At 50.0% G+C, this 18831-nt stretch overlaps 1 protein-coding gene across 1 annotated transcript; it reads left to right on the top strand.

Moving 5' to 3' along the window:
• Positions 1-898: 898 nt before the first annotated feature.
• On the top strand, positions 899-4825 carry LOC147965059 (uncharacterized). Its single transcript, XM_087530268.1, has 3 exons — positions 899-2532; positions 3394-3561; positions 4189-4825. Exons 1-3 carry the CDS (start codon positions 899-901, stop codon positions 4823-4825), a joined length of 2439 nt encoding a protein of 812 aa, XP_087386394.1.
• The last annotated feature ends 14006 nt before the right edge of the window (positions 4826-18831 follow it).

Here is an 18831-nt window from a genome sequence, read left to right on the forward strand (position 1 = left end):
CCGATGACGAGGAGGAAGACCCGGAAGAGCCAGACTACGCGACCGAACATTCCACCACCTAGGCATCATTCGCAACCCGGATATGCCCGTTAGTAACCCCTACGGTAGGATAGGTCGTGTACCCCTATGCGGAGTCGAGTCCTTGTAATGGTTCATATGAAACCATGAAGTGTTGTGTTTGCTTTTGATGTGTTTGATGGACGTCGTGCTTTCCTACGGGAACTTGTAAGCGACTACATCACCCATTTGGATTTTAATGAATGTGTTTGGCCTTTTGGCCGTTGCATGAAAACAATTAGTGTCATACCAACCCCCTTACTAGGCATCCCATCTATATTGCTTTCCCCATCTTTCCCAATCATGAGACCTTGACCGCTCCAACAGGATGCCTGTTGTAACTCGTACTGGTACCTCTACCCAGCAGCAACAAGCCGGAGGTTCAGCCAGAGCAGAAGCTAGTCAGGACCAAACCCAAGGACAAGCTCCACCACCACCACCACATCCAAACATGGACATGGCTAAGCTTCTCCAAGCTTTCCGAGAGGAACGCCAAGCCAACACTGCAGCCCTTCGGATGATTGCTCAAGCTGTCAACCGCCAGCCGGCGGGAAACGGCAATGGACGTTCCACGTTGGTGGAGTTCAAGAAGCATGCACCACCCACCTTCATCGAGACTGCTGAACCCCTGGATGTAGACGACTTGGTCCGCACCATTGAGGATCTGCTGGAACTAGTCGGATGCACTGAGGATGGTGAGAAGGTGGCATATGCTGCTCACTGTCTCGGGGGAACTGCCAGAGCTTGGTGGGATGGATTCAAGGCCATGCATGCTGAGCAAAACATCACTTGGAATGACTTCAAGGCAGAATTCCGCTAGGCCCACATTCCTTCCGGAATCATGGCCATCAAGAAGCATGAGTTCCGAGCCCTGAAGCAAGGAAGTAGCACTGTCAAGGAGTACATGCAGAAGTTCAGTGTTCTCTCAAGGTATGCTCCTGAGGATGTCAGCACTGATGCTGCCAAAAGGGAGCGCTTCATGGAAGGCCTTAACCAGACTCTACAGTACTCGCTTGTTGTGTGTGACTTCCCAACCTTTCCTGATCTGGTGAACAAGGCACTTGTGCTTGAAGACAAGCGACGTGCTTTGGATGATACCCATAAGCGCAAGATGATCAGCAAGGGTAGCTCCAGCAACCAGAAGCCTCGCCTGTGGCAGCCAGCCTTGGTCAAGCCAACCTATCAGCAGCCAAGATCCCCTGCACCTCGCACCAACTATCAGCCTCAACAGTATGCCAACCCCAGGCCAGCTTTCAACAACCCCAATAACAATGCCAGCAAGAGCAGCAACCCCAATCAAGTCACTTGCTTCGGATGTGGTCAGGCAGGACACTACTCCAAGTATTGCCCCAACAAGAAGTCCGACGCCCCGCGCCCCAATGCACAGAACCCAGGGCAAGGCCGTGGAATGCCACCAAGGAACCATGCTCCCTGCAACCTGCCCAACAACGACAAGGGTCGTGTGAATCATGTCACTGCTGAAGAAGCCCAGGAAGACCCGGACGTCGTGCTGGGTACGTTCCTTGTTAACTCAGCACCTGCAACTATCTTGTTTGATTTCGGAGCCACGCATTCATTTGTCACCCATGAGTTTGCATTAAAGAGTGGCATGACTCCTACACCCTTGAATAACCCTACGGTGGTACAAAAGCCCAGAGAAGAGATGAGAGCCAAGATAGGATGTAAAGGAGTTGGGATTGTCATTAATGGGGTAGACTTCCTAGCAGACTTTATCATCTTAAGATCGCAAGGCTTGGATGTGATCTTAGGAATGGATTGGCTCATCAAGCACCAAGGCTTGTTAGACAGTGCCAACCGGTCAGTCACTATGACCAATGACCAAGGAGTCGAAGTTAAATTTTCCTCCAACCCCTCCTCTGCTCAAGTCAACCAAGTCAACTATCTGACTGAAGTTGGATTGGAGAAAGTGCCGGTGGTATGCGAATACCCCGATGTCTTTCCCGATGAGCTACCAGGAATGCCTCCAGACCAAGACATTGAGTTCATCATCGAGCTCATGCCCGGAGCAGGACCCATCTATAAGAAGCCTTATAGAATGGGATCAGAAGAGTTAGCAGAGTTGGAGAAGCAACTGGAAGAGCAGTTGAGGAAAGGATTTATCTACCCTAGTGCCTCCCCTTGGGGATCACCTGTTCTGTTTGTGGCAAAGAAGGACGGTGCCATCCGCTTGTGCATTGACTACCGCTCCCTCAATGAAGTTACGATCAAGAACAAGTATCCACTTCCCAAGATTGAAGATCTTTTTGATCAACTCAATGGGGCCAAGGTGTTCTCCAAGATCGACCTCAGATCTGGGTACTACCAGCTGAAAATCAGACCCCAAGATATTCCGAAAACGGCATTTGTAACCAGATATGGCCTGTATGAGTGCACGGTCATGTCCTTTGGATTGACCAATGCCCTAGCTTACTTCATGTATCTCATGAATAAGGTCTTCATGGAATATTTGGACAAGTTTGTCATTTTCTTCATTGATGACATTCTTGTCTTCTCGAAGACGGAAGAAGAGCACGAGCAACACTTGAGGATGGTCCTAGACAAGCTTCGAGAGCACCAAGTGCATGCCAAGTTCAGCAAGTGCGAATTTTGCCTACGTGAAGTTGGATTCTTGGGCCATGTTTTGACCGAAGAAGGATTGTCGGTCGATCCCGCTAAGATTGAAGCCGTGACTGAATGGCAATCCCCAAGCAATGTGAAGGAAGTCAGAAGCTTCCTCGGACTTGTAGGATATTACCGCAAGTTCATTGAAGGATTCTCAAGCATTGCACGACCCATGACTCATCTCTTGAAGAAGGACAAGAAGTTTGAATGGACGCCGAAGTGCGAAGAAAGCTTCCAAGAGCTGAAGAAGAGATTGACCACCGCCCCAGTTTTGGCCACACCAGATATACACAAGGAATTTGTGATATATTGTGATGCGTCGAGAACTGGACTGGGAGGTGTTCTGATGCAACAGGGCAGAGTCGTGGCTTACCTTTCGAGGCAACTACGGCCTCATGAAGAGAACTATGCTACTCATGACCTCGAGTTGGCAGCTGTAGTTCATGCCCTGAAGACATGGCGACATTACCTCCTAGAGAAGCAGTGTGAGATATACACGGATCACAAAAGTCTAAAGTATATTTTCACTCAGAAGGAATTGACCACGAGGCAAAGAATATGGCTAGATTTGATCAAGGATTATGACCTTAGTGTTCAATACCACCCTGGAAAGGCTAATGTGGTAGCAGATGCATTAGGCAGAAAGGCTTGTTCCTTGAATGCTATGCTTAAGGACAGGCTACCCGCCTTGTATGAAGAACTTGAAATCTTCAGGTTGGAACTGGTTGCACCAGGATTCTTGGCCAACCTCGAAGTTAGGCCTACCTTGATAGATGATGTTAAGGAAGCTCAGAAGGGACACGAAAGTATTGAAGGCATCAAGAGGAAGATCAAGGCAGGCAAGGCCCCAGGATTCTCAGAGGATGAGCAAGGAATTGTGTGGTTTGGGAATCGCATTTGCGTACCCAACAAGATTGAGCTCAAGAATTTGATCTTGCAAGAAGCTCATGACACCCCGTATTCCATCCACCCTGGAGGAACCAAGATGTATCAAGAACTAAAGGAAATATTCTGGTGGCATGGCATGAAGAGAGAGATAGCCACTTTCATCGCTAAGTGTGACATATGCCAAAGGGTCAAAGCTGAACACCAGCGACCCGCTGGATTGTTACAGCCTCTCAAGGTGCCTGAATGGAAATGGAATAAAGTCGGAATGGACTTCATCACTGGATTACCCAGGTCAAATAAGGGACATGACTCCATCTGGGTCATAGTCGACCATTTGACCAAAGTAGCCCATTTCATTCCGGTCAAAACGACTTACAAGGGAAACCAGCTAGCCAGCCTCTACATCAACAGAATCATAAGCCTTCATGGTGTTCCCAAGGAGATTGTGTCAGACCAAGGAACCCAGTTTACCTCAAGGTTCTGGAAGAAGTTCCAAGAGGCCATGGGGACCAAGTTGTCCTTCAGCACTGCTTTCCACCCACAGACTGGAGATCAGACAGAACGAGTGAATCAGATACTCGAAGACATACTCCGAGCCTGTGTCTTAGCATATGGAGCTAGGTGGGAAGATTGCCTTCCTTTTGCCGAGTTCTCCTACAACAACAGTTATCAGTCAATCCTCCAGATGGCACCATTTGAGGTGTTGTACGGACGCAAGTGTCGCACACCCCTCAATTGGTCAGAGACCAGAGAAGGACTAGTCTTTGGGCTTGATATCCTCCGTGAAGCAGAAGAGCAAGTCCAGCTTGTCAGGGAGCGTTTGAAGACTGCCAAGTCAAGGCAGAAGAGCTACGCTGACTCACGTCGGAGAGACATGACCTTCCGAGTTGGATACCATGTCTATCTCCGGGTCACACCTCTCAAGGGAACCCAGCGCTTCGATGTCAAAGGAAAACTCGCACCAAGATACATCGGCCCCTTCGAGATCACTGAACGGCGAGGAGAAGTGGCTTACCATTTGGAACTGCCACCTGAACTATCCGATGTGCACAACGTATTCCACGTGTCACAACACCGGAAGTGTCTCCAAGTTCCAGACAAACCTAATCTTTACAAGGACGTCAATCACCAAGCCATTGAGCTTCAGCCCGATTTGACCTACCGCGAGAGACCCATCTGCATTTTGGATGAGGCTGAACGACGCACTCGAAGCCGCACCATCAAGTACTTCAAGGTCCAGTGGAGCAACCATACTTAAGCAGAAGCAACCTGGGAACGTGAAGACTACCTTAGATCCGAGTTTCCATATCTCTTTAAAGCATAGTTTAGGAATCTCGGGGACAAGATTCTTGTAAGGGGGGTAGGTCTGTCACACCCTGCATTTTGTAACATGTCATTTGCATTAATAAAGCATGAAAATTTGGACCAACAAAAACTTTTGCATTATTTGGCTTTTATTTTGGGTTTGGATTTCTCTATGTGGTTTTTCAAGTGCTCTTTAAAGTCAACTACTCCACCTTCTATACTTCATCTCCTTGCACCAAACTTCTGCCCAGTGGTCATGCCATGTGTATAGTGCAATATAGTATTTTCTTACAAAAATAATTTGGCCAAATAGTATTTTCAAAAATTAGTTTTCGAAAAACCCCTAGATTGAGGTTTGCACTGCAAGTACCTGATTTGGGGTATGAAAAATATTTCAAAGAGTATATTTGAAACCTATTAGATATAGGATTCCCATAAACCACAAAAAGATAATTTTAAAAGTTATTTTCCTATTTTATTTAAAAGCTTTTTCTTAAGGCCAGAAATGGTCTTTAATAGGGAAAAATTATTTTATTATTTTAAAAATATTTGACAAAAATCAGGGAAACTCAGTGGGCATATATTTCCCATATATAAGAGTTTCACCATATGGTCATGATCAAAATATTGGACAAAACCTCCCAAAACTATTTCTGCCCATTTCAAGGATTTGAAATATTTCTGCAGGAAATATTTTCATAAAAATCCAAGGAAAATCCAGCAAGTCAAAAATGCATGTTGTGATCACCTTGCAAAGCCTCATGTCAATCAAGGTCATTTTGTTCACCAAAAAGCCCCAAAACCCTCTCTGACTAGAATCAAATTTGAACAAGTTTGTACTACCAACTTTCTCTCCTTGACCCCAACTTTTGTGGGCATGTTCATATGACCAAATGAGGCCACTACACCAAGTGGTGCATCAAGGAGAAGTGATTTGCTCAACTAGATCTACACAAGTTCATTTCTGCTAATTTCTAGGGTTTGCCAAAGCTTTATTAGCAAACTCTTCCAAATGAGCTCATCTTCCTTTTTCCCTGTCATTTTTTCATGACAAACCCCCCTGCCAAGTGCCACAAGTAGTAAATTAGTGCAAGTACCCCAAAACCATATCAAACACCTTCTACATGCTAACTAAAAACCCTGTTTGGGGATCTTCCACTAATCTCCATGAGCTACACTCTTTACCACAACCCCTCCTAGTCCCCTTTCACCTCCAGTAACAATGTCAAATCCACATTTCAATTATTGGATGGGTAAAACCCCACTTTCTCTCTCTGGACAGCCCATTTCTCCCTCTTCTTCTACCTCTCTCCTCTCCTACTGGCCACCCAGGGCATCCAAGGCCATCTCCTACTTCTTTACTCCTCCCTAGAGCTACCAGACATGCTTGGTCGTGCCCACTTTACCAAAAAAATGGCATGCCGGCCATTGGCACACTCTGGAGCGCGCTACAGTGCGCTCCCGCACTGTAGCCGCCCCCTTCCAACCGCCTCCGGCCACCTCGGGCCTCCCTAGCGCGCCCGACGATGCGCCTCGACGTCTGCGACACGCCACGCCTCTGTCCCCTCCTCCTTCTCCCTCCTCTCGCCCCAACTCACACGCACGACGACCGCCCGAGCGCACCAGTGAGCGTGCTCAGACGCGCGGTGCCTCTGGCCCCCTGCTCCCTCTCTCTCTTCTTTCCCTCGCTCTGGACCAAACATACGAGCACCCCAGACACGCCCACGCGCGCCCCCGTGACCACAGCAACGGCAACAACCTCGTCGGCGCACGGGTCTACGGTGAGCCGTGGCTTGCCTACTTAAAGGCCTCCCCGAGTATCTCACTCATCACCACTCGCTCCTACCTACTCCAAATAGGCCCCCTGTGCCCTCCACTCTCCTCCAGGAGCACCCGAGCTCGAGATCAAGCTCGAGCTCCGCCGCCTCGGGTCATCGTCGATCTCGGGGTACGGGCTCTCTCCGCCCCTTCTCTCTCTCAATCTGGACCCGCCGCACCTCCCTGACCATTCCCCCTCTGTTTCCCCTCTCTTTTGCAGCCAGAATCGGCCGGGGCAAGCACCTCCCGAAGCTCTGCCGCCAGCTTGCTCGTCGCCGGCGAACCCCTACACCCCAGCGACCACCTCCACCTCCACCCGAACGGCGACTCCGCCCTGAGCACGCCAGTGCCCTCAGATCGCCTCGCCGTCGACCACAGCGGCGTCGGTGAGCTCGCCGCCCTCTCTGACCCAAGGTTGACGACGACGGCCGTGGGACCCGTCCGTCAGCCTCACGACCTGAAGTGTGGGTCCCACACGTCAGGTTTAAAACAAACGCGCGCGTGTACCAGTTCGCTGCGTCGGCTGGAGGCGTATTTCCCAAATACGCCTTCGACGTGGCAGCCTTGCCCGGGCTGGATTCCCCCTGGGCCTGCTGCAGTGTGGCCGAATAGGCCCAATTGCACAGTGGCCTTTTTCCTTTTCTTTTTCTGTAACTCTTTCAAAAATTCCACTGGATTAAATATTCATCCAAATGAAATAATTCCAACTCCCATATTTTTCTAAAAATCCCACCTATTTAATGGTATAATTTTCACTCATGTCCAAACAACTTTTATGTATTGTTCATATTCAAATTCAAATTTGAATATATTTAAACCCCTCTAAAAATCCATTTCTTCAATTCTGCTACTCCAAAACCAAAACTAGGAATTTTCCCCTTCTTAGTTTTCAACCTAGTATTTAACAAAAATGAGTTGACATTTTTCTGAGCACTTTGGTTTTTCTGTTTTATTATTGCCTTATTTTCTCGTTATTATTTTGGGATGATAGATTGTGTTGCTGACGAAGGAATTGGACCAGAAGACTTTCAAGGCCCAGAAGACTTTGTTGAGCCAGGCAAGCAGCCCTTTGACCATGTCTATGAAACCCTTTTTATGCATTTCATATAGCACTTTATTATTGTTGCATCGGAATCCCTATGAGATGGTAGCCACTTTGGTGGGTTGCCTTCATTTCCTCCTTGTTGATACTTGCATTGTGCATGACCCTACCTTCTTATGAGGGTTATGCCGGTGGGAGTAGATAGGATGCTAAAGTAGTGCTACGCAAAAAGGGACGGGAATATGCATGGTGATGGAGACAAAGTATTTTCAAAAGACTTTTTGAAAACCTCCATCGGGTGCCACTTATGCCCGGGGGAGATGATGAGTTGGGTAACCACTTGATGACGAAGCGGTGTACCGAGGCAAGTGTGTGTGTTGTTTTTCAAAATGGATTGGTTTAAGTTGCGACCGTTATTCCAACCTTACATGCGCAACCACTCTACCCTTGTATGGGAAAGGGCATTATTGATTACCTATGCTGATACTAGCTTGGAGCCCGCATTACTAGTGACGGGAGAGTTGTTGGTGCGCTCTCTCGAGATGGGGTCGTGCCAGGTAGGGCGGCCATGAATGTTTTCACAGGGCACCGGATACACCGTTGTGTCCCCTCTTGGATGTTACGATCTCGAGTGAGTCTCATATGATGTACATCGTGAGGATATAGAACAACGTGTGGACTCCATGTTAGTGTCGTCTAGGGAAAGATAGTGATCGGGTGCTTACCCCGGGTACTTGAGGTACCGCGGGTCGTGGATGACACGCAAGTTCCCCGGATCTTGTGGGTAAAGTGTGCAACCTATGTAGAGTGTAAAATTATTCGAATAGCCGTGTCCACGGTCAAGGAGAGTTGGGTAACCGCTCTTGGGCTACGTCCACTTGTTTACAAACCAGTGTGTGTGGGAAGTACTTCTTGGGTCAAGTCAAAGGACTTGACATGAATGAGTTGGGTTGGAGCCCTCTCCCTTTATGTTGATATCTGTAACCAGCCCCTATGGTTACTTGAATCCATGTGATGCATGGTTCACCAGTTATTGAACATGTCATAACACGACAAAATCAGCTTTCTGCAAAAATTTACCTATGTCATGCATTGTTGTATCTTGAGCCAAAACATGGGTTGCTTGCGAGTACATTCAAAGTACTCATTGTCTTGCCACTGGTTATTTAATTGGCCAGGCATGGAAGAACCGGAGTTCAAAGAAGAGTCCTTTGGAGACGAACATGTGAACTAGGTCGTTTCCCAGTCAGAATGCCTGTAGGGTTAAGGCAGATGGCATGGGTTCTACTTATCGACGAAGATTTCCGCTGCTTAAGTTTATTTGATATTCAGCCCTTGTGGCTTTATCTTTGTAAGACTTGACCATAATGGTCATAATTTGTGTAAGATGGTATGTATGGATGTAAGACTCTTGTTATTGAGCTTCTGTGTGTTCAGTGAGCATTGATCTCTAGGATCACTGTACACGTGCATTCGATGATCACGACTTATGAGTCGGGGTCCCCACAGGTAATCTTGAGTGAACTACTTAGGGAACCACTACGAATGAAAAAGATTCAAACATTGTTGTCTAAGAACTCATTATGGGCGTTGAAAAGCGAAGGCCGCAGAGTGTGTAGTTACCATCCTATAGCTCACTGTTGTGTTGGACAGAGCATAAACAAATAATTTGCTTGCCACCATTCCTATCTTTTTGCTAATAATCCTTTTCAGTTTCCTCACTTGATGCTTGTTCATGAATATCTCATTGCCCATACACGAAAAGGGTCGATGCGTGGATCCTTGCCAAGGGCCTATGTACCTACAAGCAACAAGTCAATATTAGAAACTAACAAGTGTCCAGGCCTGGATCTATATGCACTACATTATGGAATGATGAGGGGAGTACAAGCCGAGGGATGAAGCCAACCTCGGCAGAAAATGTTGGCCACTCCCGTTGTTGTCCTACATAAGTAGTGGAAAGGCATGATAAGTACAACAACCTTAACATCAAACAAATATAGCAAAGGTAAACAACATCATCTCCAAATGATAGATTTTGTGTTGGTTTCAGCATGCTGTTAAAGCAGATATAAAATGGAAGGCAATGTTACCGACAGCAGGCTTAATAACCATCAAATATTGTAATTCAAACTGGTATTGTTGAAAATGAATAGAATGTAGGTAATGGTTAAACATCACACTAGATAAAATGTGTAAAACTGAAATAAAGGGCACGTGTTAACAACACCAGGAATAACTGCAACCAAATATATCCGTTCAAATTAGTATTGATGTAGTCGAGTGGCATAGTTCCGACTATAATGAACAACACATTGTGAATGACTAAAATAAACAAGGCATAAATGACCAGTATAATAACCAAATATAGCCATTGAAAACTAGACAGAGTCTCACTGCAACCAACCCAACAAGCAAATATAGATAAACAGGGCATATGCTTGAAAACTGGACAAATGCTCACTACAACCATCCTAAAAAGCAGATACAGATAAAAAAGGTATCTGCTTGATAACTGGACAAATGCTGAAAAAAGCAACCTAACAACCAAATACAAATAAACCAGGCATCTGCTTGATAACTAGACAAATGCTCACTCCAACCAAACTAAGAACCAAATACATATAAACAAGGCATCTGCCCGATAACAGGAAAAATGCTCACTCCAACCAACCTAAGAACCAAATACAGATAAACAAGGCATCTACTCAATATAAACAACCAAATATAGCCATTCGTGAAACTAAAGTGGATAATTCATACTTAAACATCACATTTTTGCATAACTGAAATAATTAAACACAGCACAGTTAAAGCACCACACGACAAATGCTACTACAACAACGGGTACGGGTTGGCAAGCTAGAACATGTAAGATTTGCTGATAGAATGTGTCGGTGTACAAAAGTAGGGGCCTTCTGTACCCCTTTACTTGTGCACGGGAAGTCATAGCCGCACCTGCAACCACGCTTGGCAGGGCAAAGGAAGCGAAGATACAAGACTACCCGAGTAGCGTTGAAGCCAGAGGCGCGAAGAGCAAAGGGACAAGATGGATTTCCCCCGGCAAGAGCATTTCTAGGGACGACCTACACAGCCTCAACAAGAACCATCGGGACCGCCACCTTTGAGCCTGAGGATTATGATGACATCGACAACGTCATGCCAAGGCTCAGGAGCGCCTACGTGGTGTCTTGCAGATCTTTGTGATAAACAGGGGCCCGGAAGACTAGGTAAGAACCAGAAGATGAAGACCCCTGGCAAGATCCTTGCCGAGGACGACCACAGAAACCCGGCAAGACCCTTGCCGGCGATATCTGCAGGGCCACAACCAGGCCCGCACTTACCAAGGTTTCACTTCACCATGGCCATTCCGACCCAGCAGCCTGCCTGCCAACTAGACACACACCTACATGGCAGCATGCAGCTTCTAGGCCAACCAGGCAAGCACCTACGTGGTGGCATGCAGATTTTGAGAAGACCCTGCTACCGCACCAGTGCAGCAGCCAACCAACCAGTGTGGCGCTGCATGCCTTGTCAGCTTGGATGCGCCTTGAAGCATGGCAAGGCAGTGACGGACAAGACGAGCTGTACAAAAGGGCACGTCGGCAGCGCATTAAATGCATTTGTCCTACGATTCCTGGAGATAGACTTGTGCACTATAGATACTTTCCATATCCTGTGTGCCACTGTGGCGAACCCGTTTGACTATAGAAGGAGGCCCAAGGAGTAGTGAGGAAGGATTCCGACTTTTTCGGCTTGGATCCACCGCAGCTAGTTCTAGAACTCAAGAACACCAAATATGCACCAAAGAAGGATTAGGGTATTACGCATTGCTTGCGGCCCGAACCTTGATAAAATTCCCCTGTGTTGATCTTTCGAACCTACTCTTTCCGCAGCCCTGTGCCCCGTCAACTGTAGTAGGGATTCCCTGTGATCCCATAGGTGTCATTTCCCCTGACATCTTTGGCGCGCCATGTAGGGTCGCAAGCTGTGCAAATCCGGTTTAGAAGTTAGCGCATCGACTTCATCATCACCATGGCCCCCAAGAAGAAGGGGATCACAGCGATCAGGTTGTTTGGAGCCGGCCCATCCACACCAGCACGGGCGGGCTATGGAGTGGCCATGGGCGGCGCCGAAGGCGCGGCCCGCGAGCATCCATGACACTATGGCAATCGGAGCCAGGCGAGCGGCGTTGTTCGGGTCCAAGACGACGAGACAAACGCCGCTGGGCTCGGGGGCGGGGCTGTGCTGCCGACGAGCGGCACGGCCACCTCCCGGAAGCCCCAGCCGGCATCCGTGCCGCGACGTCCCCAGGCCGCGCGCGTTGAACAACACCGCGACACAGGCGCTGCCGCGAGAAGAGACCTTTGCGTCACTCTGAGGATGCACCCGGCCGGCGTGCGCGCCCGGACGCTGACAGAGGTGATGTGTGACCACGAGACCGTGATAGAACTCCTTCTAACATGGTTAGAAGTCGGAGCGCGTCACGGTCCACGCAGCTTTCGCTGCCACCCATGCCAGCAAAAGCATTGGCGCACGTGCAACTGCTCCTCGACTTTCCCACGGACGCGGAGAAGCTCAACAAGTGGAGAGCCACCATCCAGAGCCTCATCAGCTTCGCTAACAAAGCTGAGCCCAAGTTAGCGAGACACTCACGCCGACGTTCTGTAGAGCCGGTGCACGCCAGATCTGGGAGGACTGGTGGTTGTGCGACCACGATGCACTCTCCTCCCCCACGCCAGCAACAGCAGGCGCCGGCCCGTCGGGCCAACGCGTGTGACAATGTTTCCACGGCATCATCCGACCCGCGAACCCGCTGCGACCAACGTCGAGTTCTTCAAGAGCGAGCTCAGGAAGACACTCGAACCACCATCGAGTGAAGGTGGGAAGTGCGCCAACAGTTAGATCGCCGTGCGGGGCATACTATGGACCACCCAGCACCGGGGGGCTCCGGTGTCCTGCCTTACGAGGTGGGTTGTCCAGCCTTTACCCGAGAGCTGCGGCAGTTCGAGTGGCCCTCCCACTGCATGTTCAAGCCTGATGTTGTGGAAAAGTACAGCGGTAAGACTCACCTGTCGGAGTTCCTCATCATCTACACCATCACGATGCAAGCCGTCGGGGCTCGCGATGACAAGGTGCTCGCCAACTTCTTTCCGTTGGCGCTTAAACCCAACGTCATGTCATGGTTGATGCACCTGCCAGTGGATTCTATCTCTTCTTGGTTGGATCTGTGCCACGACTTTGTTGGTGCCTTTACCGGAGGCCACCAAGCTCCTAGCCAGGCAAGTGATCTGCATGTAATCCCCCCAGAAGGACGGCGAGACCCTACGGAAATACATACAAAGATTCAGCCGTGTAAAGTACACCATCCCAGATGTTCACCCCGTCGCTGTCATCAGTGCATTCCATCAGAATGTACGCAACCGCAAGATGCAAGAAGAGCTGGCGATGAACAAGGTTAAGGATGTAGCCGAACTTTATGTTCTAGCTGATAGATGTGCCCCGGCTAAGGAAGGAAGGAAGTACCCTGGCGAGGACGCCCGTGCGGAAACCGACTCCACGAATGAAGACGTCGTCGCCCTGACGAAGAAGGGCAGACGCTGCAACAGAAAGCGCAAGGGCAAGACTGTGCTTGCCGTTGAGGGATCCGGTGACCCCGGCACCGCCAAGAAGGCCAAGGCAGAGGACCCCGGCAAGGAAGTTGCCGGGTGCGCTGCCTGCGGGGCCTTGGTGGCTACCGACAAGCCAGGAGGCTCCGACAAACAGTACTGCAAGATCCATCGCACCAAGGGCCATGACCGCCAGAACTGCCGACAGTTTGAGCTGCTTGCGGAGAAGCAGAAAGCTGAATATGAAAGGCAGGACAAGGAGAAGGGGCAGGATGGTGTTGAGGGGTCCGGCAAGAAACGTGGTGTCCAAGGAGGTCGCCCCGACAAGGATAATCAACAAGAGAGGCCCACTCGGGGCCGTGATAAGAAGGAGGAAGATGATGATCATGATGGGGATGACGAGTCCGGCGAGCATGAGTTCTAGAAAGCTACAGAGGCCATGTGCATCAACGGTGGCGCCTCACTACACACCTCTCACCGCCAACTAAAGTAGTGGACACGTGAGATTACCGCGGCAGAACCATCGATCGTTGCCCGGAAGCCACTAAAGTAGTCCAACACCCCTATCATTTTTACACCGAGGACCACCCTGATCGCACAACCGCGGTCGGGTGTTTGCCGTTGTTGGTTTCACCAAAAATACGCAACCCCAAGGTTACAAAAGTGCTAGTGGATGGTGGGGCCGGACTGAACTTGATCACGCCTGCTGTGATCAAGAGGCTACAAATCCCTGATGGAGACATCAAGGAGATGGTCACATTTCAAGTGGTCAACCCGGGGAGGAGTCAGCCGAAAGGTAAAATCACGGAGAAGATCGTCTTTGATGTCGCCAAGATCCCCTTTCCCTACAACGGGATCCTTGGCCACCCAGCGCTGGCCAAGTTCATGGCGGCGTCACATTATGTCTACAACACATTGAAGATGCCCAGGCCTCTGACCATCATCACTGTCCCCTCCAACAAGAAAGACGCGCTCATCTGCGCCGACCAACTCTACCGAGAGGCAGTTGCAGCAACTGCCGCCAAGGCACTGGCTCCTGCCGGTGAAACCCCCGGACGGAAGAAAATAGGCGAGACCTCTTCCGGCAAAACCTCTTCCGGCAAGACCTCCCGCACCCACGCCGGCAAGCGCGCCTCTTCGGAGTGCAGCGCTCTCGTCGAGGACGTGCCAGAGAGCTCCACCGGCAAGAGCAAGAAATCCAAGGCAGCACCACCAGAGACCAAGAGGGTGCCCGTCAAGGGGGACGACACGGGCGGGGCTTTTACTATAAGCTCCACCTTGGACAGCAAATAGGAAAGCGCGCTCGTCGCCTTCCTATGGGCGAATGTCGACGTGTTTGCATGGCAAGCATCCGACATCCCTGGCGTTCCCAGGGAGGTGATTAAGCACCATCTTGATGTATGTCCTCATGCGCGGCCCGTCAAGCTTAAGGTCAGGAAGCAAGCTTTGGAGTGACAAGAGTTCATCATCAAGGAGATCAGAAAGTTCCAGGCGGCAGGCCTAGTTAGAGGAGTACTCCACCCCACGTGGTTGGCCAATCCAGTGGTGGTGCGTAGGGAGAATGGGAAATGGAGGTTGTGTATTGACTACACAGATATCAATAAAGCATGTCCAAAGGATCCTTTCCATCTGCCACGCATCGACCAGATTGTGGAGTCCACTACCAGGTGTGACCTGCTGCCGTTCCTCGACGCCTATTGAGGATACCACCAGATTATCATGATGAAGGAAGACGAAGAAAAGACCGCATTCATCACCCCGTGTGGTACATATTGTTTTCTATGTATGCCTTTCGGGTTAAAAGCGTTGGTTCGACGTTTGCCCGAGCGGTCCAAATTTGTTTTGAGCCTCGGCTGCATAGGAACATGGAAGCTTATATCGATGACATAGTGGTCAAAACCAAGGACAGGGCCACGCTCGTGCAAGATCTAGAAGAAACACTTGCAAATCTGCGCAAGATCAACCACAAGCTCATCCTAGAGAAGTGCGTGTTCGGTGTCCCATCCGACAAGCTTCTTGGGTTCTTTCTGTCTCAACACGGAATCGATGTAAATCCCGAAAAGATCAAAGCAATTGAGCAAATTGAGGCGCCAAGACGGGTCAAAGATGTCTGTAGGCTCGCCTGCTGCATTGCCGCCCTAAGTAGGACCATCTCCAAGTCTGTTGAGCGCGCCCTCCCCTTTTTCAAAGTTCTGGAAAAGGCTGGTCTGGTGAAATGGACTCCTGGGGCATAGGCGGCACTGCAGGACTTGAAGAGGTACCTCTCCTTCACGCCAATACTAGTCGTGCCTAAACCACAAGAGCTGTTGCTGCTATACTTAGCAGCAACAAATCAAGTGCTCAGTCTCGCGCTGGTGGGACAGAGAGAAATTGAGGAAGAAGCGGCAGCAACAGCAGCGGAGCCGTCGGATGATGGGCCGGGGCTCTCCTCGGCAGGGCCTGGCGCCAGCAAAGCGGAACCCCTAGCAAGGCCCGGTCCCGGCGAGACAGAGTCTTCACAAATGGGCGAAGTTGAATAGAAGAAGAAGGTGGTGCAGCACCCGGTCTATTTTGTCAGCTCCCTCTTGCAGGGGGCTAGATCAAGGTATGTAGAAGCTGCTTTTTGGCCTCCTTATGGCCTCGAGAAAGCAGCGTCCCTATTTCCAACCACACAAGATCACAGTCGTCACCCGCCTCCCTTTGGAACGAATCTTGCACAACCCGGATGCAACTGGGAGGATTGTGGAATGGGCTTTTGAACTGTTGAGCTTTAGCCTCAAGTTTGAGAGTACTTCGACAATCAACGGCCGAGCTTTGGCAGAGTTCATTGCAGATGGACATCAACGCCCGACGAAGAGATTCAAGAAACTACCATTCCCAGCAAGGAGACGAGCCATGACTGGATCATGTACTTCGATGGAGCCTTCTCGCAGCAAGGTGCTGGTGCCGGCATATTACTAGTCGCACCCACCAGAGAGCTCCTCAAGTATGTAGTCCAGATGCACTTTCCCTGGGAAAAATCAACGACCAATACGGAAGAGTACGAGGGATCGCTTGCCGGTCTCAGGATCGTGGCAGACCTCGGAATGAGGAAGCTCATCATCAGAGGTGATTCGCAGCTCATCGTCAAGCAAGTCAACAAGGATTACCAGAGCCCCCTGATGGAGGCCTATGTAGATGAGGTGAGGAAGTTGGAGGAGCGTTTTGACAGTCTACAAGTAGAGCATGTTCCCCGGGCAGAAAACACCATTGCCGATGACTTGTGAAAGCGCGCTTCCCTAAATTTGCTTGTGGAACCAGGTACATTGTGCTTCAATTAACCCAGCCATTCGTTGAGCCATCAGCAGGACAGAACAAATGAAGCAAGGCGGGCCCCGACAAGTACTTTCCAGCTGAGCTCCCGGGGGCCGCCGGCAAGGACATTGCCAGCTGTCCTAGACTCGCCGGGGAGCGGCAACCTCCGACGGGGCCACAAGCCCTGACTATAGATGTGGCTGCCCTTGCAGCCATAGACGAGCCTTTAGTCCTTACCGTCGAGCCCCAGGCTCCGGCATGGGCGCAGCGCACCATCCGTTTCCTCCAAACAGGGGAACTCCCTGAGGAACAGGAAGAAGCCGAGAAAGTAGCCTGTCGGTCCATCATGTACCAGCTTTCATTGAGAGTTCCACTATGCTGTCGCCAAAAGGTTTGATGGCCCCTTCAATCGTCAATAACAACGATGTCCAAGAAGAAACTTTCCTCCCCGGGCAAATCTTTGTGTCCGGCAGCTTCGCATTATGGGCCAGTTCGCCTGGCCCTCTGGAGTAGATCGAAAGCTATGCCCCTGGCCATCAGGTAAGATTTGGGAGCTTGAACTACGTTGCGGACATCCGTGGAGACTTGATCTTCGCCCGATTCGAGACCGTGGTTGCCTGCCCTAGTCATCCCAATGATCATGACCTAAATCTGTCATCAGACCGCATCTAGGAGATCGCTCCTATAACCACTCCGGCCTTAGAGCCGGAGCAGACTGCGCCATCTGAGTACGGGAGGATCAACCCCACCACGGAGGCCACGGATACTACGGCGTTGGAGCCGCACATAGACTTAACCTCTCACGACATCTTTGTCACTTGAACTCCAGACTCATCTCCGGCCGTAAGTTCTGAACCACGTAAGCCCGCGGACGCCGAACTTGATCATTTATCGATCTTCGAGTTCATCACCGCAGACATCTTCCAGCACTCGCCTTTGGGCGACATGCTAAACTCATTAAAAAACATGTCCTTAGCAAAGGACCCGCAACCGAATTATAACCGGTTCGAACCAGGGGCTGTTGATGGGGAATTTCGCTCATCATCCACCACCCACATCATAGCCACTGTCGATGACTTAACCGACATGCTCGATTACGGCTTCGAAGACATCGACGGTATAGACGACGATGCAGAGGAGGAACATGGTCGAAAACCGTCGCTTATCGGATGCCGGACGGCCACTTCTTCGTACAAAGTATACATGGTGGACACACATAGAGAACCTCACTATGATGACAAAGATGGTCCAATTGAGGATAAACCTCCAGGGACACAGCCTAGACACTAGCGTCAGCGGCACCACTCTAAGTCATGCCGTGCAAAAGACAGCAACACCGGCACGGGAGAAAATAATACTCCAGACGACACCAAAGACAATGAAGACCCCGTTGGGGCAATGTCTGAACAGAATGAATGGGAAGTTGGGCACGATAGCCCTGATGAACAGGACATACACGATGACTTGGAGGACAGTAATTATCTTCCGCTCTTCGAGGATGAGGAGAGCCTCGGTGACGAGGATTTCATCGTGCCTGAGGAACCTCTCGAGCAGGAGCGCTTCAAGCGCCAGCTAATAGCCAGTGCAAGAAGCCTGAAAAAGAAGCAGCTACAACTTCAAGATGATCAAGATCTGCTAAATGATAGATGGACCGATGTCCTAGCAGCCGAAGAATACGGCCTTAAGCGCCTAGCCAAAAGTTACCCAAAGCGCAAATTACTACCGCAGTTCGACGATGAGGCACTAGAGCTCATACCATCATCACGCAATGGGGCTGACAGAATACCACCTGGCCAGAATAAAGCGGCAACTCAAGCCGAGCACTGGCCCACCCCACCTGATTATAAAGGCAAAGATAAAACAGCTCTCGGTCACACATATGACCTCCGGAAGGACCGGAATAACAGAGCGGGGCATACCAGATCGATTTATGGATCACGAGGACGTGCCTCGACACGCGGCGACGGCTACCTATTCGAACATGACAAACCTAGCCACACTCGGGCCGAAGACCGCAAACGGACTCCATCAGAGGTATGTCGCAGTGTGGCCCAACATAGAGGTGCCGCACACCCACTTTGCTTCACAGACGAAGTAATGGAGCATGAATTCCCAAACAGGTTCAAACCCATGAATATCAAATCATACGACAGAACAATGGATCCCGCGGTATGGATCGAGGACTTCCTCCTCCATATCCACATGGCCCGTGGAGAT

This window comes from Triticum urartu, chromosome 6A (genome assembly GCF_056163025.1).
Source record: "Triticum urartu cultivar PI428250 chromosome 6A, HENAU_Tu73, whole genome shotgun sequence".
In the NCBI taxonomy this organism is placed as follows: domain Eukaryota; kingdom Viridiplantae; phylum Streptophyta; class Magnoliopsida; order Poales; family Poaceae; genus Triticum; species Triticum urartu.